Source organism: Salvia hispanica, chromosome 6, assembly GCF_029641045.1.
Source record: "Salvia hispanica isolate PSC_SH4W2 chromosome 6, Shi_PSC_v1, whole genome shotgun sequence".
NCBI classification, from domain to species: Eukaryota; Viridiplantae; Streptophyta; class Magnoliopsida; order Lamiales; family Lamiaceae; genus Salvia; species Salvia hispanica.
In genome coordinates this window covers 43,939,328-43,963,056 of record NC_142697.1, presented here as the reverse complement: position 1 = coordinate 43,963,056, position 23,729 = coordinate 43,939,328, and the positions used below count along the sequence as shown (strand labels likewise).

Here is a 23,729-nt window from a genome sequence, read left to right as displayed (position 1 = left end):
GAATGTGGGGTCTATTATTAAGAGTAGAAAGTAAGGGTGTTAATTATAGGGCTGGGGAAAAATATCGAAATACCGGCCTTATCGTACCGAAAAATATCGAAAATACCGAATTTTCGGTATACCGTGACTTTCGGTACGGTATGATACCTTACCGAAAGATTCCGGTAAGGTAACGGTATGAATTTTCAAACGCCGCGGTATACCGCTGCATACCGAAATTCGGTATATACCGTAAACTGAGGTAGATACCACAAAAATATAAACACAATTATATATAAAATATTTTATATATTTTTAAATTATAAAATCTATTGTGAAATATAAATATAATTATGAATAAATTATATTTAATTTATTTTTAAAATTATAAAATATAAATAATATTCTAAATACTCTAATTTTCTATTTTAATTGATGTTGAAAGTCAAGTATACCGCAAAAGTAAGGTATATCAAATTTCGGTACGGTATACCGAAAATGAGGTATGGTATCGGTATGGAAATTCGTCATACCGAATATACCAAAAATAAGGTATTCCGAAAACTTTGGTAAGGTAAAGGTATAACTTTTTCGCATACCATATTTACGGTATGGTGGTTTCGGTAAGGTATACCTTATCTACCCACCCCTAGTTAATTAATAGTGACAGAAGAAGAAAGAAATTGATGTTAATTAATTGGGAACGGATGATAGAATATGTAAATCGCTTCTGTATAAAATAGAGTAGTTCTAGTATTAAAGTAAAGTTACCATGGAAACCTAACAATGCGGATAATTTGCACGTATTGAATTCGTGTGGGCGGAAACTAATGTACTATAAATCTAAGATAATTCACGCCTCCCCTAATGCACCCAGCCCGGACCAATCAGGCAGGCAATCATGCAAGTAGAAAATTCCCAAAAATTGATTCCCAAAAATTGATATAATATAATGAACATAAACGACTAAATTTAGTCGTGTATCGCACGGGCGTGATACTAGTAAATTAAACGTGCAAGTTTCCAATAGCAATTTTCAAATTGTCTATACTAGCTATTAGTAAAGTTTTCCATATTAGGTTATTGACAAATTATAAGTTCGTTATTTGGTCACTTAGATTACATGCCATTGAAAATAATTTTCCTTCAACTTAATTTACATTAATTATTTTAGAAACTCATTTATAGGGGAGGATCCCCTACTGTGTTAAAAATCACAGCAGGGGATGTTGTGGCTTAAATGGCATACAATTACAAATAAAACGCAGTATAGGGGTAAGAGAGAGAAATGATGGGCCGGAATAATATAATACACATACTCCTTCTAATTCTTTTGTTCACTTTTTTTACCCATGTCTTTATTTAATTAAAATGCGGATGGCCAATTTAACTTTTTTCATTGAGTAGCTATTAAAATTTTAAGGAAGACTTTTTTACTCTTAGTATTTTGTTTTATGACTAATACCACTTTTACATATCTATTTAAAAAATAATATTAAGATATAATTTAGAATTGAATTGTAAGATTATTTTAGTTGAACGGAATTAGTTTTAACTAATTATCTTATTATTATCCATTTAAAATTAAATTGTGAGATTGAATCTCATGAACTAAATACACTACTTATTTAATCGCGGAATACAATCTTACGAACCGAACACCTACGTAATAAATTATTTTTATATCTTCTAAAAAAAATGATGAGCTTTGAATAAGTAAAGAATAAAAATTTCAATGGTAATCCTCCCTCCCTCCATTAAAAATATAAAATACTTTTCGTATAAGTTTGTTCCTTAAAATTAACTTTTTTTAATTTAATAAATATTTTTCTCTAATAAAGTGGAAATTTCTAATTTATTATATCATGATCAGAATTTATAAATTTTTTAATTGATAAAGTTAATAGAATTTCATAGTACATATATTTGAATAAAAAAATTGCAAAATAAAAAAAATTGCTCGCTGTTTTTTATAGCTTGTGAAAAATGAGTATGGCCTAGAAAATTAATTAATAATTACACAAATGTTATTGAATGGGAGTATTGCTTATAATATGTCTATTAATAATTAGTTCTTGAGTGAGTAATAGTACTTAATATTTTTTAATAGGTGTGTAAAAGTGGCATTTGTATATTATGATTGTAAAACAAAATACAATTGTTTGAACCCAGACTCGTACAATTGTTTTTCCCGCAGGGGAATAGCGCAGTTGGCAACGGAGGGGCAGATCTTGCTCCAATGAATCTGGTTTCAAATCATACTGCTATCGTGTAGTTGCTTCTATTTCTTAGGCACAAGTGTGAGGCCTTGGGAGATGGGCTTCTGGCAGTTAGTGGGTCAAGGCCCTCCCCTTAACAGGCTACAGCGTACTCTGATTTAACCCTCTCACATGATATTGGGCCGGAGTGTGGAGGCCGCCAAGGCGACGGACTCGCCTTTTTTTCCCCAATTGTAAAACAAAATACATTTGTATAATATAATCTTGTAAAACAAAATACTAGGAGTAAAAAAGTCTTCCATAAAATTTTAATAGCTACTTAATGAAATAAAGTTAAATTGGCCGTCTGCATTTTAATTAAATAAAGAAATGGATAGAAAAAGTGAAAAAAAAATATTAGGAGGAGTATGTGTATTATATTCTTCCGGCCCTCCATTTCTCTCTCTTACCTCTATGCTGCGTTTCATTTGTAATTGCCTTCGTTTAAACCACAACATCCCCTGCTCTGATTTTTAACACAGCAGGGATCCCCCCTCATTTCTCTTCAAGCTTGTAATAAAAGCACATATATGTCCCCAAAGCATTCTACATGCATAAAGTGAAATTCACATTATCTAAATCTAAATTAAATATAAGTACTACTTTGTCATTATTTAGGAAATCTACATGTAAATTGTAATAATGACTGCTAAAATATTAAGCATATCGTCAACTTCTATCGCAATGCAATGCTCGATTGCTCGTGGTATCAATTGAAGTATGGAACATAACTATTTAGATAAGAAATTACGGAAATAATGTACGTATATTGGGATAGTAGTAAGGTGGTTAATGTTTAAGTTCAATCATCTAGGACACGGCTTCATTTAATAACTAAAATAAGGATGGGAAGATTTTATCACACCATTTTTTCGAGGGTGAAAACAAATATATTCTCTAGATACTGAAAAATAGATTGCATCGCCCATAATCAATAGTTTTGGTTTTACTTTTGGTTCATCCACAAATTAGTCAACTTCAATGTTTGGCAAGTTTATCTCTCGTATGAGGTAAATCGATCATCTTATTATTATAATTATCAATACTTTAGTGAATTTTTTTCTATCTATTTCGAATTTAACCAATATTTTTGTTATTTTCTATCAAGAGATTATTTTCTTTAATGAAATATTAAGATAGATTTGCTAAATAGAACCGAAGATGATGTACGAAAGATATCTTCTTAATTTTGTACAAAAAGAGAGAATTTTTCAATTTTTTTAAAAAATAAGAATATTCTTCAATGATTTCAAGCCGATGATTAGTCGGATTAAAATACTCTCTATTCCATTAAAAATAAAATGTTTTCTAAGGAGCGGATGATAGCTTATATACTAATTATCAAGGATTAGTAGATAGTGGGCTTTCCTCCATACATGGACAACAGATGTGTATATTATTTGGTTCAGTCAAAAAAAAAGTTTAGCCCAAGTAGTGTTGTTTGGTTAAATTAGTGAAACCATGAAAACAATAAAAAGATGACTAAATTAACCCTCTTAAAACAAGCAGTCAATGGCTTCTTCATCTTCTTCTCCATCTCCCTCCTTTTACCTCTCCTCGTTATCTTCCTCCTCAAAAACCCTAGCCACCACTCCACCGCCCCAGACCCCCTCCTCGGCTCCATCCTCACCATCTGGAGGAACAAGCAGCGGCGCTTGCAGTGGATCTCCGACATGATTGAGTTACACTACCTACAACGATAGTAATAGCTGGGAGTGTGAAACCCGAGTGTTCTTTTACCAGGTCGGCAGAGTATTTTCAAAGCTACCAAACGAATATAAGAATAGTATTTAAAAAAACAATAATATTTGATCGTGTGACATCATAGACTTAGTAAAATTCTGATTAATTCCATAAGCATTATCCCCCGTCCCTCTAGCTAGTAGATGCAAATTTTTTTGGATGTATAGATATTTCTTAAAAAGAAGAAATGACTCATAAAAGTGAGATGGTCCAAAAAAGAATACGACTCGAATAAAGTGGGACGGAGGGATGAGTACTTAGCAAGCGTGTGGTCACAAATCAACAATCATAGTACTTTATAAAGTAGGGTAATATGGCACGTCCAAATACATGTATATATAATAGAAGCAAGTACATTGCTTTATTTCCCTAATACAGACATTAATCAAATTCAAACCATTTTTATTCACCATAAGTTAAACTATAGCAACGAACTACGATCGCAACACCGGAATACTTTGCTCGTTTCTGAAAAAGTTCGAAGGGTCAACTCTCGTCTTTACACGAACCAATTTCCTAAAATTATTCTTAAAATATCTGAGCCCCCAAACACTAGCTTGATCATAACTTGTATTCCCTACGTTGTTTCTCCCAATATCAAGATCCCTGTAGTTGAAGTAAGCTGCTCGTGGATTCTTGGTGACGTGGCGTGCCATGTAGCCGTAGAGCCCCCTAATCCAACCAATACTCGCTTCTGATTCATTGAGGTTTGTCCACCCCACTCCATAGTGGATCATGAATATATTCCCTCTCCGATGAGGAAACGGAGTTTCCTCATCGGAGTAGGTGTTCAGTACTCCCCCGTAGGGACTGAACTGCAGGCTAGAACCTTCTTCTTGTAGAAGGAAGTTCCATATCTCCCTAAGACCGGTGACAGGGATCGGAGTGCTCACGTAGTCCGATTTCCCTTTGAAATAAGAGGATCCGAACCCGCTCGCTGGCGTCCGGTCCAACAATACGTCTAGGGGTTGGTCGTCTACGTTAGCAAAGAAAAGAAGAGATTCCACCCAACTCATCTCCATGCAATCAGCTTCGGTCAATCCGAGCTCGGGAAACTGCTCTGCCATTATAGGGAGAAGGTCGCGGGCCCCACCGAGGTATAGCGACGTGAATGAGGCGGCGACTGTTAGGTTTCCGGTGGCCGGAGAGTTGGTAGGGTTTAGGAAGAGTCTGAGGAGGAGATTCTCGTCGACTTTATCGGCGATGTGTTGCCATTTATCGACTAGCTCCGTCGCATTTTCCTCCAGCGTTCGTGTCACGTTGAAGACCGTGACGGTTTCTGGCACGGTGACTAGCGTCACCGTGAAATCTAACACGATCCCGAAGCTGGTACCTCCGCCGCCTCTGATTGCCCAGAACAGATCCTCTCCCATGCTTTTTTTGTTTAGGATTTGGCCGTTTGCGTTGATGAGGGTTGCGTCGATTATGTGGTCGGCGGCGATGGAGTGTTTCCGTGAGATCATGCCGTAGCCGCCGCCGCTGAAGTGGCCGCCGACTCCGACGGTGGGGCAGACGCCGGCGGGGAAAGCGAGGGTTTTGCTTGTCCGGGAGATGGTGTAGTAGAGCTGGCCGAGGGTTGCGCCGACCTCCACACGCGCGGTTTTCGCCTTCTCGTCGATGGAAACCGATCGGAAGTTTCTCATGTCGACGATGACGAAGGGGGCCGACGCGGAGGCGTAGGAGAGGCCTTCGTAGTCGTGGCCGCCGCTCTTGACTCTGATCTGGAGGTTGAGAACACGGGAGCAGTGGATGGAGGCTTGGATTTCCGACACGCGGTGTGGGGTGACGATGAGGTCGGGCCGCCGTGGGAGGGCGGAGGCTGGGCGGAGATTTTGTGAGAGTAGGAGAGTGGCGTAGGTTGCGTTTTGAGGGCTGTAGATTGTGTCGGTAGGTGAGTTTGAGCGTTGGAATTGATCGGTTAGGCATTCGAGGAAATCGTCGTACCCATGGTTGTTGGAAGAGGAAGCTCCGAAGAGATGGAGGTTTGTGGCAATTAAGAAGAGAAATGTGAGAGTGCGAAGAGACGCCATTTTGTGTTTGTTAGTTTTGTATGTTGGTTGGTCTTCTATTTATAGAAATGCCTGGGGATTTAGATGTGGAAATCTATGTTGCGTGTCCAAACTCGTGTTCATATTGCTCTATCTGTCCCCAAAATAAAGACTCATTTTGAATTTTACTATATGGTTAAATAAGTTATGCGTATGTATTGCACTAATTTAATTTAGTTACGTAGTGGAATTCACATTTCATGACTTTTTCAAAAATATTTTCTCATAATTTTTAAAATGGATTTGGAATCAAAATGAGATTTTATTTGATATGAGATGAGGAAGTAATTGTAGTAGGAGCACTAGTTTATTTAAGATAAGAAGAGTGGACTAGTCTCTCTCTAATTAGTTGCTACGTATTTTATACTCCCAAATACAGAAAAATGAGTTCAGAGTTGAATAAATTATCCAAGTTGAGTTGTCAATCAGATTTTTCGGAGATACTAATCTACAGATATTGCTCCAGCCAATCAATAATGCGTCGTTGAAGAATATATATAAATGCTGTGGGTAGAATATACATTTACCTAGCCTCTAAATAAAATAGAGTAGTACTAGTAATTAAGTAAAGTTGACCATGGAAACCTAACAACGTGGTTAATTTGCACGTATTGAAATGTACACAAAAATAATGAACGATCAATCTAAGATAGCCAAAATAGAAAGAAAAATGATACCGAAGTTTATGTGGATCCCCCAACGTGGGGGAAAATTTCCACATGTCTCACTGCGAACAACTTCAACTATAACAAGATCAATTGAAATAAAAAAATAATACTAGTATATAATTTATGGCACGTTGATATGTCAAAGGAAAACTGAAACTAGAATATAAATTCCATGAGGTTTTAGCTAAAAAAGAAGATTGATTATTTGGTGAGAAAATTCAAAATGAAAAGTTGATTACTTATGATCGAACAGAGGAAATATATCCTTCAAAGTTCAGAAACATAATCATGCAATACAAAAAAATTATATTCCATCCGTCTACAAAAAATAGTCCAATTTTGCCATTTGAATTGTCCAAAAAAAATAGTCTTAATTCTAAAAATATTATATTTCTCTCTAATATTTTACTTACTTTTTCTCGCATCTTTCTTGATTTACCCACTTTTTAAGTTCATATGCACATATCATACTATGAAAATACTTCAAAAATGAATAGTAAAAGTTTTGACATTTATATAAGTTTTTGTTATACCTCAACTAAAATCAGAATTAGGGCTGTCAATTTTTGACACGACATGATAACACGACACAAATCGGCACGAAATTAATGGGTTTGGGTCAGAGCTTATCGTGTTCGTGTTCTTATTGGGTCGACCCATTAAGGACACGAAAATTTCGTGTCGTGTTCGTGTCGGGTTCATGTTATCCGTTAACAATGCGTGTTCGTGTCGTGTTCGTGTTATCCGTTAACACATAATATTTTAATATTATTATTCTTATTAACACATATTAATATTATTATTCTTATTAACACATAATATTTTAATATTATTATTCTTATTATTTTTATTTTTCAATACTTATTTTCGTGTCATTAATGGGTTCGTGTCGTGTTCGTGTCGTGTTGATCCGAAACGGTTCGTGTCGTTAATGGGTTCGTGTCGTGTTCATGTCTGAGGATAGCGGGTCGTGTTCGTGTTCGTGTTTGAGGTTTTCTTAACGGGTCGTGTTCGTGTTCGTTGTTATCGTGTTCGTGTCGTTATCGTGTCGACACGATAACGACCCGACACGCACGATTTGCCACCCCTAATCAGAATACTTGTTAAATGTTGCAATGAATAAATATTTGTAAATAAATATGAATAAAACGTGCAAGTTTGCAGTAGCGGTTTTCAAATTGACTACCGGTAAAGTTTTCCATTCACGTCTTTGACAAATATAAGTTCGTTATTTAAGCCATCAGATTATTGATTTTGCTTATCTTGTTTTCCTTGCATTCCTACATGCCATTGAAATTTGAAAATACTTTTCCTTCAATTTCACATTAATTATTCTAGAACCTCATTTCATTAATTAAGTATATGTCCCCACTCCCCAAAGCATTTTGCATTAAGTGAAATTCATATTTTAAGTACTTCACTGTTCAATAATATTTGAGTTATTTTATCATTTTCGTACGTTCTATAATAGTGGAGTCATTTTTATTTTTAATAAAGTCAACATATTTCTTGTCACTTACTTTATTCTCTCTTGCTCTATTCTCTCTTCATTTTTTTTTTTTTTTTTTTATTTCATACTTTATTCTTCCTTTATTTAGATCACTTAAAAAATACTAGATGGAAAGATTTTCTCACACCTTTTTTTTCTACGATGAAAGCCTATATCCTCAAGATAGTGAAAAATTGCATCTACCCATAATCAATAGTTTTGGTTTTCTATCTGGGTTCATCCACAAAATTAGTCTAACTTTAATTGTTAGTATGTTTCTCTCTTGTATGAAGTAGACCGTCTTATTATTATCAATAGTCAACGACTTTGTTTGTAACTATTTCAAAGTTTACCAATTTTTATTTTGTTATTTTCTGTTAAAGGGAACGCACCATTAATAAGTAACTTTCATGCACCTTTCTGAATCACATTATTAAATTAATAATGTTGTATTGTTACTTGTCAAAATCTAAGAATTTGTATTCTAATTGAGTTCAACGCATTCGAGTTTTGATATGTTAATTACAGGTGGATTTATTTCAGACTTTATTTTGTTATGTTTGGAATTAAGCGAAATGTCCAGTTCAAGAACGTATATGAAAAGATAACTTCTATGAACGAAATTGCCCAAATTTACATCTAGGTGCAAATTGTTGATTTTCAAGGCTTGTTTCTTGGAATCATTGAAAAATACCCAATATTAAAAATGACAGGATCATATTTCAGAATAAAATATGTCACGAGTTTGATTTAATAGACTATATTATAGATGTTTATAATTCTTTAAATTATCTTATAAGAAATTTCGTCAGTTTTATTAGTTAGGTCCATTGGCTGAGTCAAGTATTAATATAATAATCGAAAATTTGAAAGACTATGATCCAAAATCATGAAAAACGTTACAAGTTATGCGGTCGAGTGATGTTTTACTATCAACTAACAACTTTTATGATTATTACTTTTTAATATCTCCTATATTTGAAGAATATTTTTAATACGGGAACTTATTATATTTTATTTTTTGAATTAGCCATATCCTAAGTCACCTAAGAGAAATGAAAGTTTAACTTTTTAGAGGTAAGAAGCTTGGGCCTTAGCCCAAAAACTCTTGTTAAAGAAACAATCGATGATATTTATTTCTTGAGGTAAGAAGTTTGGGCTTTACACTGAATCATTAATTCTACATAATCAACTTAAGCTTAATTAAATCCTCCTTCATGGTGATAGGATAAAAGTATTTTGCATCAAAATCGTAGTGTTTAATTTGGGATTTGATGATGAACTTGAATAAATTCATATATATCAAAGAGGAAAAGTCATTTGTGGTCCTAAACATATACGAAGATTTTACGATTTTGGTCTAGAACACTATCTTTTGAATTATTGCATCCAAACAAATGAAAACGGTTTAGATTTTGTCCATTTTGGGCGACGCCATAAAACATTTGACGATCAATGCCATTTAACTCAATTTTGACTGGATTAACAATTTTATCTCAATAATGTATTCTACCTTTTTAGTCCTAAACATATCGTCTTTATTCATCCACAATCACCATCCCATCATCCGCAATGGCGAAGGTGCGGAGCCAACCCTGCGTTTGCCTCTGCGGCTCGCGGATCTCCACCATCCACTTCCCCTGTCCCGCTGCCGGACGCCTCCTCGGATTTGGGGGATGGTAATGGTGGATTTTTTTTTTTTCCAATCTAAGTTGTGCATTCTTCGCTAAATCGAAATGCAAATACTATAATTCAATTGATTTCTGATTATGATTCTATCAACATAGTTAGGAACCGGTTCAATTTTGCTCGGTAAGATTTGATGAATTCTTCCACGCTCGATGAGGTCATGGCTACTATAGATTTCGAGCTGCTGCACGTCACTTGCACTGTGATTTTCCGGCAGGACAGAACTAATTGGAGAAGGTGGTTGCCCTAGGCCGCCATTTTCAGCTGATGGTCATGGTTGATGCACAAAGACAATAATGTTGAGTTAAAATTGTTAAATTGGCGTTTAGGGTTTAGGGTAAATTGGCGTTAGAATGTCAATTTTTTTACGGCACCGCTCAAAATGGACCAAATTCGAACCGTTTTCATTTGTTTGAGATGAAATAATTCAAAAGATAATGTTCTTGATCAAAATCGTGAAATCGTCATATATTTAAGACCACAAACGTCCTTTAGTACTCTACATCAAATTATTAATATGTACTTGTTGGGTAAGAATAATTTTTTTCACCAAAATTAAAGATTATGAATAAACATTATCAAAATTTGTATTGACTCTACCATGCTTGAAAATAACTCATATTAACACACAAAATAGATGCTGCATTATTCATTACTAACCATCGTATAGTACATAAAATACAAAGAACATGATTACAAAATACAATCCAAACTAAAACTCACTATGCCATAATACACACATAAAATCCTAAATCCCTATAATCATAATACATGCAGCATTCTTATTCATTAATTACGAATATCAGTCGATATATTATAGTATATGTTTGACTGAGATGTCTTTTGGTTTTTATTTAAGACGACATAGGTGGAATACTTTGTTCGTTTCTGAAGAAGTTGCTCGGATCAACTTCGGTCTTTACACGAACCAATCTCCGAAAGTTATTGTTGAAATATCGAAGCCCCCAAACACTAGCTTGTTCGTAGCTCGTCTCACCCTCGATATTATTCCTCCCAATATCAAGATCTCTGTAGTTGACGTAGGCAGCCCTAGGAGACTTTGTCACATAACTCTCCATGTAATCATACAATCTCCTTAACCAATCAAGATGGGCCTCTGATTGGTTAAGATTAGCCCACTCCACATCATATTCAATCATAAAAATGTTACCCCTCCGATGCGGAAACGGGGTTTCCGCCTCGGAGAAAGCGTTGAATGCCCCGCCATAGGGGCTAAACTGGAGTTCTGAACCATCTTCTTCGATAATGAATCTCCATATCCCTCTCAGCGTTTCTAACGGGAACGGAGTGCTGACGTAATCCGACTTCCCTTTGAAATACGTGGAGCCACGTGGAACTCTGTCTAGTAAAACATCAAGGGGCTGATCCCAGAGCTCTGAGAAAAAGAGCTCCGAGTCAATCCAGCTCATCTCAAGGCAGTCTTGTTCGGTCAACCCGAGCTCGGGAAATTCCCTCTGCATTATATGCAGAAGATCCCGAGCCCGGCCTAGAAACAAGGCGGTGAAGGAAGCGGCGACCGTTCTATTTCCGGTCGTCGGGGAGATGTCGGGATGCAGGAAAATCCTGATTAGCAGTTCGTCGTCGATTTTGTCAGCGACGAACTGCCAGCGATGGACTAGCTCCGTCGCATTATCCTCCAAGCGTCTGGTGACGTTGAAAACCGTCACAATCTCTGGGACGGTTACCAACGTCACCTTAAATTCCAGAACAATCCCGAAGCTGGTACCTCCGCCGCCTCTGATAGCCCAGAACAGATCCTCACCCATGTTTGACCGGTCAACGATCTTGCCGTCCGCGTTGACTATTCTTGCGTCGACAATGTGGTCCGCGGCGAGGGCAAATTTCCGGGACATCATGCCGAACCCGCCGCCACTGAAGTGGCCGCCGATGCCGACGGTGGGGCAGACCCCCGCCGGAAAGGCGAGAGTCCGGCTTCGGAGGGCGAGTGTGTGGTAGAGCTGGCCGATGGTGGCGCCGGTTTGTACCCACGCGGTTTTGCCGTCGCCGGAGATGGTGACTGACCGGAAGTTGCGCATGTCGACGACGACGAAGGGGGTTTGGGAAGTGTAGGAGAGGCCTTCGAAGTCATGGCCGCCGCTTTTGGCTCTAATGGGAAGGTTGAGCTTCTTGGAGCAGTGGATTGCTGCTTGGATTTCGGATTCTTGGCGCGGCGTGATGATGAGCTCCGGCCTCTCCGGCGCGGTGGCGGCGGGGCGGAGATTTTGCGCTAGTAAGAGGGAAGCGTATGTGGCGTTTTGAGGGGTGTAGATTATGTCGGTGGCGGAGTTTGAGCGTTGGAATTGATCGGTTAGGCATTCGAGGAAATCGTCGTAGTTTTGATTGGGTGAAGAAGAAGATGATGAAGTAGCGATGAGTAAAATGTTTGCTAGAACTAATGGAAGGAGTGTAATGAGATGAGGAGACTTCATTTCTTAAATTGCTATTTATGTTGCTAATGGTGGTCGAAATCTTTCTTATATAGAAGGATTTTATGCGTGAGAGATTTTTATTGTTGAAATTAGAAGATGAATTATATTTGGATAAAGGATAAGAAAAATGGAGTTATGCAAAGAAAAGTATTCCTATTTGAAGAAGATAAACGTTTTTTTTTTTTCTTTCATAGAAAAATCTACGGCTGAAGTTTGCATGCATGCATTATAAGTCTTGAATTATGACTATTGAAAATTAGGTTGTTTTGATTGATAGGTCAAATAAATACATGCGTGTGTGTGTATATTTATAAATAAAATTATTAATGTATTTACCTAATAATTATCTCGAAACTTACAAAATGTTTTTATCAGAAATTTTTATACAAGTAATATCTTTATCACATGAAAACAATGTCATTTATCATTTTCCCTCATCAGTATATCAATATCAATTTACTAAGAAATATAATTCCAACCAAAAGCAAAACATAATACGACTTCCTCCATCCCCGAAAAATATAAACTATTTCCTTATTAGTCCAATCCTAAAAAGTGTGAACTTTATTTTCAATTTATACCATTATACTACCGTACTAATAATATGGAGCACACTCGCCTCTTATACTACCATTTACGGTTTACCTCTCTTTTTTCTATTTTACCAATAATATATCAAAAATTATGTCGAACCAAATATTTATATTTTTCAGTAGGGATGAGCAAAATAACCGAAAACCGAATATCCGAACCGAACCAAAACGAAATTTTGAAATTCGATTCAGTTTTTTCGGTTTTTCGGTTCGGTTCGGTTTTAAAAATACAAAAATTTTGGTTTTTTGATTCGGTTCGGTTTGGGCGAAAAAAAAAACTGAAAAACCGAATTATATTTTAAATATATTATTATATATTTTTATCCTATTAATTTAGTATATTATATCATATATATAATATATATTCTTCTAATATATTTTTATATAATAAATATTATATATATTATATTAATTTTATATTATATATATTTATATTCTATTAGTATATATAAAATAAAATAAAATAGATATATTAAAATATACTATTTTTTCGGTTTTTCGGTTTTGTTTTGAAATTTCAGTTTTTTCGGTTTGATTCGGTTTTTCGGTTCGGTTCGGTTTCAATTTTAGCCTAAATTCGGTTTTTCAGATTCGGTTCAGTTTGGACGAAAAACCGAACCGAAACACGAATGCACACCCCTATTTTTCAGGAACACAGGGATTACTACTATTTCTAAGTTTATCATTTTTCGGGTGTAAAAATATTGCTGTGTGACAAGTTTAAACTCTCAAATCCATCTCTACCAACTCAAGCCCAAAAAATTAAAAATAATTGAAAAAATATTTAATTACTAGGCCCAAACTTATTACTGGGCCCTCTATTCTTATTCTTACTTTACAGCCCAATGAGGTAGTTATTCAGACAGCTTAATAATTGCTACTATTTCATTTGGTCCAACTAATCCCCATTTCATGCCACCTAAAAACGTCATTAATTTATTTCATTGACCTCGTCCAAGTGACAGTTCATATTTTGGATACATCTTAGAGAAAATTAGCTACTAATACAGTTGTTCTCAATATTCACAGTGAATTAAGATGTGCGTGTATGAATCGTGTCTACACAATTGACTCCTAGTAAAAAAGGTTTGATTTAATTTTTTTTATTATAATTAACACATTAATTCCAATTTGATTTGGGAATAATATCCAATAATAAATCATCTTTCCCATAAATAGATTTGTAAATAGCAAATACTTAAAAAGTCCAATAATATCCTACATTGTCCACAATTAAAAAATTCTTTATCCATATTGATTGATTCATCATACAAATTAGTCATTTTTAGTAATACAACCCACCACTGACTCTTCATTCCTTTTTTTCTCTTCCATATTCTGATTCTTTTTTTTTTCTCTCTTGTATTATCAATTTTATAAACGTCATCTACTATTAAAAATATTGACAATAGATTTAAGTGAGTATGTAATATGTCTGAGATTTTTCAATAATTTAGTAGACAATTTGGATCTCAGTCTCGGTTATGAGTTGGTGATTTAATCTTATTTGAGCCCTATTATTTAATTACATAAACAACAAGAATTATAGTACTCCATTTTGGAGCCGTTGGATTGATCCCAATGATGACTAATTGAAAGATTAGTGGTGGATTAATACTAAGCAGCGCAATCAATGATTAATCGCAGTCAGCGGGTCCGAAATTGATTCTGACAAACAAATATTTGCTGGAGTCCAGTCTAGCACATTTTATAATTTAAAAAAATAAAAACTATAATTAGGAATCTTAACTAACGGCTCTAACGTGGTATGACACCAAAGAAATGACCGTTGTGGGCCCTCCCTCCCATTTCCCCTTTCAAACAAAATATATATAACCGTTGCCTCCTCTCCTCATTTCTCATCACAAAATCTCAGCAACAAAGTGAGTAATTCTTGAATCATTTCGCTTTCTCAATTTCGATTTCACAAATTTCGTTAATAAAGTCGAGTTTTTTCATCGATTTATTAACTGAATTGCGCTTTTTTGTGTCTAATTTTGAAGGAAGCCAATCGATTGATCAGAGACGATGACGGTTGAGGTTGAATGTAGAGCTGAGGCGGCGCCGGTGGCTGTGGAGGATGTGAAGACGGCGGCGGCGGAAGAAGTGAAGTGTGAGAAGGAAGAATTGAAGCCTACGATTGTGGAGAAAAGCTCTTCCTATAGAGAAGAGAGCAATTTCCTCTCCGATCTCAAGGATCACGAGAAGAAGGCCTTGAACGAGCTCAAATCCAAGCTCGAAGCAGCCATCCTCGAAAACTCCATTTTCGCCAAGAAAGAATCCCCCAAAGAGGAGACTTCTGAGGAGAAACCCTCGGAAGAAACATGCGAAAAGAAAGAGGAATCAGAAGTTTGCGAGGAAGAAACTGAAAAGCCCGCGCCCGAGCCCGTGCCCGTTGAGAAATGCGATGAGCCCGAAGCAATTGATGAAGACATCTCGATTTGGGGGATTCCGCTCTTGCCGAGCAAGGGCAACGAGAGCACGAACGTGGTGCTGTTGAAATTCCTCCGAGCTCGTGAATTTAAGGTGAATGAGGCCTTCGAGATGCTGAAGAAGACGCTCCAATGGCGGAAGGATTTCAGAGCTGATGCTCTTCTGGAGGAGGAGTTTGAGGCGGAGCTGGGCGGCGCGGCCTACATGAGCGGCGTGGACGGCGAGGGGCACCCCATCTGCTACAACATCTTCGGCGTGGTGGACGAGAAGACGGTGGCGACGGAGGAGAAGAGGGAGCGTTTCTTGAGGTGGAGAGTGCAGCTCATGGAGAAGGGTGTGCAGAAGCTGGATTTTAAGGCTGGTGGGGTCAGCTCTCTTCTGCAGATTAATGATCTGAAAAACTCTCCCGGAGCTTCCAAGAAGGAGGTCCGCGCCGCCGTGGATAAGGCCGTGGCGGTTCTTCAGGATAATTACCCTGAATTTGTTGCTAAAAATGTGAGCTTTTTTGCTTTTTTGAGATATTGGTTTTGAAAATGGTTGTGTTGTGTTGTGCTGATTTGGTTTGTTGTTTTGCAGATTTTCATCAATGTTCCGTTTTGGTATTATGCTTTTCATTCATTGATGTCTCCTTTCTTGACGCAAAGAACTAGGAGCAAATTGGTCTTTGCTCGGCCTTCTAAGGTCACTGAGACTCTTCTCAAGTGAGTCATTTTACTTCCTTCTCAATTTCCCACATCTAAAAATGGAATCTTTATTATCAATCTCTGACATGGCTTCTTGATTTCTTTATTTAGGTACATTCCGATCCAAGAAATTCCAGTTCAGTATGGAGGGATGAAGAGGGAGAATGACTTTGAGTTCTCCAATGCTGATGGTGAGGCTACAGAAGTTGTGATCAAGGCTGGAGCCACTGAAACCATTGAAATCCCAACTCCAGAGGTGATGCAAGATTGATTTTTTATGCATTTTTTTTGGGGGGTGGAATTGGATGGTGAATAATTGAAGGGTTTGTTGTGATTTGCAGGCTGGGACTACATTTATCTGGGATGTGACAGTTCTTGGATGGGAGGTGAGCTACACAGAGGAGTTTGTGCCAGCAGATGAGAATTCATACACTATGATTGTGCACAAGTGTAAGAAGATGGGGACTGATGAGGAAGCGGTTCGTAATACGTTCAAGAACAACGAGGCGGGGAAGATCGTCATAACTGTGCACAATTCATCTGGGAAGAAGAAGAAGTTGTTCTACAGATACAAGATCAAGAAGGCAGCAATTTGATTGATGCTGATCGAGGCCATGGATTTTGATTCTTGAGGATTTTTTTTTTAACTTAAAAGTTGATGTTGATTCTTTATTTGATTGATTTGTTGTAATTTCGTGGTGGAAAATTATTTTTCTTTGTATTAATTCATCAATCACTATTTGGATTTTGATTCATTGTGTTGTTCTTCTTGAGCTCTTTTGCTTCTTGAATAAAAATTATTTATTGTTCACTTATCATCAATTTAGTAAGCCAGCAAGATTTTTGTATAACTTCTTGATAGCATAAAAATTTTATCAAGTGAATAAAGACAAATTTTTGTGGCCAATGATGCACCTCAGTGATTTTGAACTTCATTTGTACTTTCAAATAATGCATTTGTGCGCAACTTAGAAGTGCACAAATTCAAATAAATATACAAGTGCACAAATTCAAATAAATAATTGAGCTAGAAAACTCGAAAACATGGAAAATACAAGTTCAAATAAATATACAGCCTTGATTCAGCCAATGATGATATTTGTATTTACAGAAATCAATGATATTCAATCCCAGGCCTACGACTACGAGACACAAAATTGGCTAGCAAACCTGGACAAACATACAGAGAGAGAGATGATGGCCAGCCTCGAAACATAACTTTAATTAACAAACTCCGAGCTCCTAGCAGACCATGGACCTTAAGCCTTACGGACCACGCTTGCGCTTAGAAAGCAAGCCCGCCACATCAATGTCCGAGTACTCACCAGTGACCCTGATAGGATGTCGTCAAACCATCAGCAATACATAATCACAATAGACGATTTTCGCCAAGTTAGTCGTGATAAGCCAGTCAGAGAGAAGGAGATTGTACCTATTATATGACAGATATGCATCGCCAATTGTTCCTATAACTTTATTACGTACTTTCCGCACACAAACCTGAAATAGTAACCATTTGTTAAAGAATTGGCAACAAATATATGACAGTGTCAAGAGTTGTAATAACATCATAATTGTGCAGACCTGAACTAAGTCCATAGGACCAGCATCCGGATCCCTGTTACGATGGATAACAATGCCGTTGTCACATTTGTTTATGAAGTGTGCACTCCCACTGATGTCGTACATATTCGGAGGGCCTCCAATCCAATTATGCAACTAGCACATTAAGCTAAAAGGTTATTACAAGAAAAATACCAGAACCAAGTTTTGTCGTATCGATAAGGTTTTGCAAGTTCTAACCTGTCTTGGATGAGCAACAAACCAAACATGGCATGAATGATGCTGAGCGAACCGCTTCACTTTGGTCAGCATCTGACTCACATATTCAGTCTCGGTCCTGTTCCATATCATGATGCATTAGAAAAATATGCTTCGGAAATGACATCAACATCCCTTTCATCATTTCAGGAGTTTTACACTATCCTACTTGCTATTACAATTTTTTCGTCCGTAGAGGCTCTCAGTGTCTCGTCGAATAAAAAAAGGTTTAAAACGTAGATTACTTATTAGCAGTAATTCAATTGATTTATTACAGTAACATACAAGCACGAATTCTCTGATGTGAAAACAAGATGACTTACTGATTAGGAGGGCGTTGATGATCCAGTTCATTGTATGGATCAATTACAAGCCCATTAACCCCATGGCGCAGAACTGCTATTCTTGCAAGTTCAAGAACCCAATTTATACTTGGAAGGCAATCGTTCTCACACCTGTTTCATCAGCCATAACATAAAAGCTATGATCAGACCTTCCACTCTGGAAAATGAAAATATAGGCATGAAAAACTTTACCAAGAAACTACATTTCCATGACATGTTTCACTTGTTACACAAATAACAACTTTATTCTATCCTCTTCATCTCTTTCCCACTCCATTTCCTCGCAAATAACTAATTCAGCCAGTAGTTCTGACCCAAATGAAGCTAATACTAAGGAAATATCTGACTAATTAGTTGATTGATTTCCTGGTGTTTTTCCCAATTATGTGCATGCAAAAAAAAAGAATCAGCATACAGAAGTTGCATTTCCTCAAGAATGTTCCTATGTAATGATAAATATGCTATGCATCGACGTGTTTACACATGCATATGACCTAATGAAGTAACCTTATTAGAGAAAATGAATCGCTGAGCCATTTTTTTCCTTGCTCCAGTTCCTCGGTGCTCATCCTCTCAACACGTTCCCCATACCTGTTTATCAGAAAAAAACAGAAACAAGAGAAAAACAGACAGGGAGCAAATGAGAATACACAACAAAGGAACTGAAAAAGTTGTTGCATGCTGATGTAATATGGTATAATATGTATTTTACACAAAACAAACGAAAAAATCAGTGTAAAGTGTACAAAGACAGGAAAGAAGGGATTGAGTTTTCCAGTTTATATGAAAGATAGAAAAGTTTGGACAGCTCATTCACATACCTAACATCGAAGAAAGGCTTTTTTATATGTTTCTCCAACAGTTTTCTTCCATGCTCCCTAACCTAGAAATCCATGGAATCACGAGTGAGATAGATAGATATTAAGGTTACATGTATGAAGCTACAAAAGAAAAAGGTAGAGGTCCCCTCTCTTGTATGCATGTGTATCTCTGTGCCTACATTTCTCAAGAAACAATACTTGCCTTTAAATTATAGTAAAATATTACAACCACCAAAAATTTCATATGAGGAGAATGATACTTATAACTTGACAGCAACCCAAAAATATCATGTAAAAGGTTACCCTATTTTCCATCGAACAAAGTGCGAATTTCCAGCCTACACTATGATTGAGATTGACTAATAAAGCGTCAATCCATTCACTCTTGCCTGAATTTGGAACTCCTGTGACAATTGTCAATTCCCCAGGTACAACCTGTCTCAAAGAAGGCATTTAGAAAATAAACAGAAACAGACAAGGTGGTAGACAAACATAGACTGCCTTGTAATTTGTAAACTCAATAAGCATCAATTGTCATACTTACATTGTACAATTCATTGAGGGCCCTCCATCCTGTTGAAACACCAAGCTCAAAACCAAGAGACTGATGATAATAGTCATTGATCTCATCAAAGTAATCTCTAAAATTAAACAACCCTCTTATTGGATAAAGCTCTGCATTTTCAATAACCTCCTTCAGTGCATCAGGGCCCATATACATAAGCACCTATATTTACAAAAGAAGAAATTAAATAGGAAACCCAAAATGCAACCATATCATCATTCATAAATAAAGACAAGATAAGCATCAATTATAATGCATAATAAGCATCAAATAACCCCTTTAGAACACGGTTTTAAGACCATAAAGTTATGTCCCATTGTTGCATATATGCTGGAGATGGGATCTGTATCCAGTAAAACGAGTTAAACAACAAAGCAGTTCCTAAAGTTGCAGGACTTTAAAAGAGTTTATAAACTACGGATCCAGAAATCTTCAGCTTTGATTATAGATGAGTAATATAACAGAGCTGGATTTTGTAAGTACAAAGCAGTATTTCTAACCTCATTTGCATCTTTAAAGTATTCAGTATCATTCTTTTTTGGCCACTTGATTCTCCAGCACCTTGATTCACCAAACAAACCATGATTTCATTTGCTTTTCAGCAGCGACCATAAGCATGATAACACATACAAGGGATTAACTATGAACTACCTTTCTCTTCCAAGGCGCCGTGCAAGTTCTTCGGCCAAGGCTTGACCAGGAGGATCAGCATCAGTTGCAAGAATTATGCGAGATGCCTTGAAATCAGAACTAAAGTTTCATATTCTGCCACTTCACACTTGCATGCATAATTAAGAAAAATAGTAACAAAATGGTGACGTAATGAACCTTTTCAGTATATGCCTTGCAATTCCATAGATATTGATATTTCGTGTCCTAGCTTCAAAGAACACATACAGAGAGATTAGGAAAGGTCAAACACAAAATTTATTTAGAAACTTTAACATACATTAAACTAGCAACAAATTGAACTGCGTGTATGCAGCACAGAACTTGATGCAAAGGGCATAAGACGAGAAAGCTCATGCAGAAAGTTCCAAAATGAATTTGAAAACCAAAATATCACATACATTACTGACCATTTAGATAGAAAGGATTCCAAACCCATGACTCAATGTCAATATATCTTCTTTTTTTTCTGGGGGTGGGGGTTGAAAAATAAGATAGAAAAGAGTACCTTGTCTTCTGCAGGGACTTCCTTTGCCGATACTTTTGGAGGCGCACCATCAGGAACACTCACACAATTCTTGAAGCCTGCTTCTTCCATAGCAAGCTTGTCCATTTCACCCTCAACCTTATACAAGATCACAAAAAAATTAGTTCTCGGCCAGTAACCCTTAACTGAATAAACCCAGTAGAAGAATGTTAATTACAATTATGACGTCACTTGCTTCCTTTATATCATCTAGTCCATAAAATACTTTTTCAGTATTTGCTTCCTGCATTAACAGTAGAACATTATGAGACAAGTCAGATGACACAGTTGAAACGTAAAATTACAGAACTGTAAATCAAGAAAATGCAATGATGGGCACCACATTTTGTTTCAGAAGATCAATCAGGAATAACTAAAATGGCCATAAACCAAGAACACATTTAGATACCTGCCAAAACTTTTTGTTAATATCACGATACTTGCAGCTTACAAGCTCTCCATTTCTTTGGTAAGTGAAAGCAATAGCAATCTACCCAAAATAATCACCAAAAGTTAGTCAAGAAATTCCAACATAACAAGTTCACGGTAAAAGAATAATACGATTAAAAAGACTTAGATGCAAATAGTCCTCATGGAGGCCCAATAAGATAATCATGCCATGAGCAAAGCTCTTCTGACTTTGGAGCCAGGTTATAACAGTCTTAATTACTCTTGATGACTGAACAGTATTGTACGTAATCAAGATGAATTCTTGATCATGTTTTGCCATATAAAATTGCAGCATTCTCTAATAAAAATGTGAATCATGCACCTGATCTCCTGTCCTTTTCTGCATAACAGCATTTCTCCGCAGGGTTTCTCCAGAGATCATGCGCTCAGCAAAATATGCAAGTAGCTGGAAGAACAGTTCAACCCACATATGCATCAGTTTTTTAAATAGCTAGTACTTCTATTGTACAATAGACCAAAATAAATTATGCAACAGAGAAAAAATTATACAACCAAGAGGAGAGCAATGGACACAACTAAAAGACAATCACATATAATAGCAGCCTATAAAGTAACTGAGAAGCCTATAAATTTCCTTGCAGACCTACAGATCATTTTACTTGACATCAATCAGAGAGTACTTGAAAAAGATCCCAGGCTCATGAGTAAAAGTATAGTCAACAACAGGTAATTATTCAAGCTCATTGAGCAGGAGAGTAATGGTAGTAACAATAATTACCTCACTACACAAAGGTTCCAGTCCTAAACTCTCCTCTGTAATTGTTCTTATTGGTTGCTTTGTTTTGGTTTTATTCATTGTTGAATAAGTTGAGTTTACACCTGCAAAGGCCTGGAATCACAAGCGCAGGAGCAAGAGCAAATGAGAAAGCATCAGTAGATGTGCTTAGCTTAGCTTAATTCAAAAGCTTACACGTGTAGCGCCCTTCCACCCACATTTAGCACGAAAGCAGGTCCACACTGCTGCACCGCTATGACACACAGGAATATATCAGTAAACAGCTATTGAAAATAAAACAAGAGACCATATTATATAGGTCGAATACTGGAATTACCCATCTTCATCAACATGAAGCGAAAGGCTTTTCTCGTTCGATTCTCCGCCTTTGCACTACAAAATGCAGCAAATCAATATAAAGGAAATGCAAGTATGCAACTGATGATAAGAATGATATCAACATTAGCTCATCTAACTCCCACAGCATCTCTATAGTTTTACTTTATCAAATGTTGATCTAAAATCACAAATGTTTCTCTTATACATGTAAAATCCAACAGAATTTTCCAGCAAGCCTGTAAAAATCACATACACTTGGACAAACTAAACCATTGTATTGGCCCGGCATGCATAAACTGCCATCAATTCCAAGTTCCTGCAACTTCTGCTTTAATATCATCAGCTTCTTATCATCAACGAATTGCCTCTCCAGAGACTCAACATCAGAAACTACACAATCAAATCAGTACATGCCAATTCTTTGTTAGCCATTCACAGACACTTCCAATTTATTCGATTAACCAATAAAACGAAGGAGGTTAACAAAAAAATCCATTCAATTAACCAGATAAATAATCAATAAAAGCAATTCATTCAGTAAACCAAACAAACTCGAAATATTGGCAGAAAAAATCAAATAAAACATTAACAAACACTCACTCGGTCTCGGAATAGGCATGGCGGCATAGGGCGTAAAACTGTAGCCATTAGCCCTCTGATAACTCAGCTGCAATTGCTTCGGAGAGGCAAAAAGCCTCGAGCATTTCCGAGTGTACGAGTCAAAAATAAATGTTCTCAGAGAAGAAGAAGATGATGATGATAAAGAAGAGGAAGAAGAATCATGTAAGCAGGCGTAAGTAGCTGGAGCAGCCGGCGATTTCAGAAGCAGAAAATTCTTCGAACCCATAACAATAATTCTACCACTCTTCGAAGACGGAGTCAGCAAAAGTTTGCGAGGCGGTGTGAAAAGCATAGTTTCACGAGAGAGAGTTGTTGTTAGCAGGAAAGAGAAGTGAGGTTTCAGCTGCCATGGAAGGCGGGAGTGAAGCAGGAAGGGTTTAAGGGGCAAACGCCATTTTCCGATTATTTTCTGATAAAATAAATAAATTTAAAAATCTTGTTTATCAGAAATTAAATGGGCCTGGTCCAATTTGATTGATGTTTTCAGCAGCCCACTTAGATATATACTATGGGATAACTATTTTATGGTAAATCAAATAGGCCTGGCCCAATTTGATGCGGCGAAAGCAAGAAGTAAGCGCGTTACCCTTAGGCCATCTCCAATCATTTACACTAAATTTTAAATTTACATTACTTTTAAGTTTTTGTCTCATAAAAAATTTGCAGTAACATCAAAAAAACACCAAAAATGAAGTTGAGTTTACGTATGATTGGAAAAGAATTCTACACCAAAACTCATTTTTAGAGTATGGTTAAAGATGGTCTTAAACGAGAGCTCCTGCCAAAAGTCCATAATCTTTTATC

General features: G+C 36.6%; 2 protein-coding genes and 2 pseudogenes across 6 annotated transcripts; 1 reads left to right on the top strand and 3 right to left on the bottom strand.

Annotated features, from left to right (window-relative positions):
• Positions 1–4,249: 4,249 nt before the first annotated feature.
• LOC125204270 (berberine bridge enzyme-like 18 pseudogene) lies at positions 4,250–6,010 on the bottom strand (annotated as a pseudogene).
• Positions 6,011–10,495: 4,485 nt separating this feature from the next.
• On the bottom strand, positions 10,496–12,363 carry LOC125204066 (berberine bridge enzyme-like 18 pseudogene; annotated as a pseudogene).
• Positions 12,364–14,714: 2,351 nt separating this feature from the next.
• LOC125204067 (patellin-4) lies at positions 14,715–16,788 on the top strand. Of its 2 annotated transcripts, XM_048102611.2 has the most exons (5): positions 14,715–14,800; positions 14,921–15,845; positions 15,927–16,051; positions 16,145–16,289; positions 16,375–16,788. In XM_048102611.2, exons 2-5 carry the CDS (start codon positions 14,946–14,948, stop codon positions 16,627–16,629), a joined length of 1,425 nt encoding a protein of 474 aa, XP_047958568.1. In that variant the 5' UTR covers positions 14,715–14,800; positions 14,921–14,945; the 3' UTR covers positions 16,630–16,788. The 2 variants fall into 2 exon arrangements, with proteins under 2 accessions (XP_047958568.1, XP_088916242.1); XM_089060116.1 differs by lacking the exon at positions 14,715–14,800 and having other exon boundaries at positions 14,807–15,845.
• A 290-nt stretch (positions 16,789–17,078) lies between these two features.
• Positions 17,079–23,322, bottom strand: LOC125204065 (primase-helicase Twinkle, chloroplastic/mitochondrial-like). 4 transcript variants are annotated; one of them, XM_089060113.1, is made up of 22 exons: positions 22,905–23,322; positions 22,558–22,694; positions 22,303–22,358; positions 22,161–22,218; positions 21,969–22,079; positions 21,552–21,635; positions 21,189–21,269; positions 20,958–21,023; positions 20,762–20,878; positions 20,413–20,460; positions 20,236–20,321; positions 20,085–20,145; positions 19,564–19,746; positions 19,323–19,454; positions 19,171–19,194; positions 19,020–19,081; positions 18,706–18,789; positions 18,178–18,309; positions 17,837–17,933; positions 17,618–17,752; positions 17,466–17,533; positions 17,079–17,366 (listed from the first exon to the last, which is right to left on the bottom strand). In XM_089060113.1, the coding sequence occupies exons 1-22, from the start codon at positions 23,215–23,217 to the stop codon at positions 17,300–17,302; spliced, it is 2,202 nt and encodes a 733-aa protein (XP_088916239.1). In that variant the 5' UTR covers positions 23,218–23,322; the 3' UTR covers positions 17,079–17,299. The 4 variants fall into 4 exon arrangements, with proteins under 4 accessions (XP_088916239.1, XP_088916240.1, XP_047958564.1 ...); XM_089060114.1 differs by having other exon boundaries at positions 22,558–22,629; positions 22,905–23,081; XM_048102607.2 differs by lacking the exon at positions 19,171–19,194.
• Between the last annotated feature and the right edge of the window lie 407 nt (positions 23,323–23,729).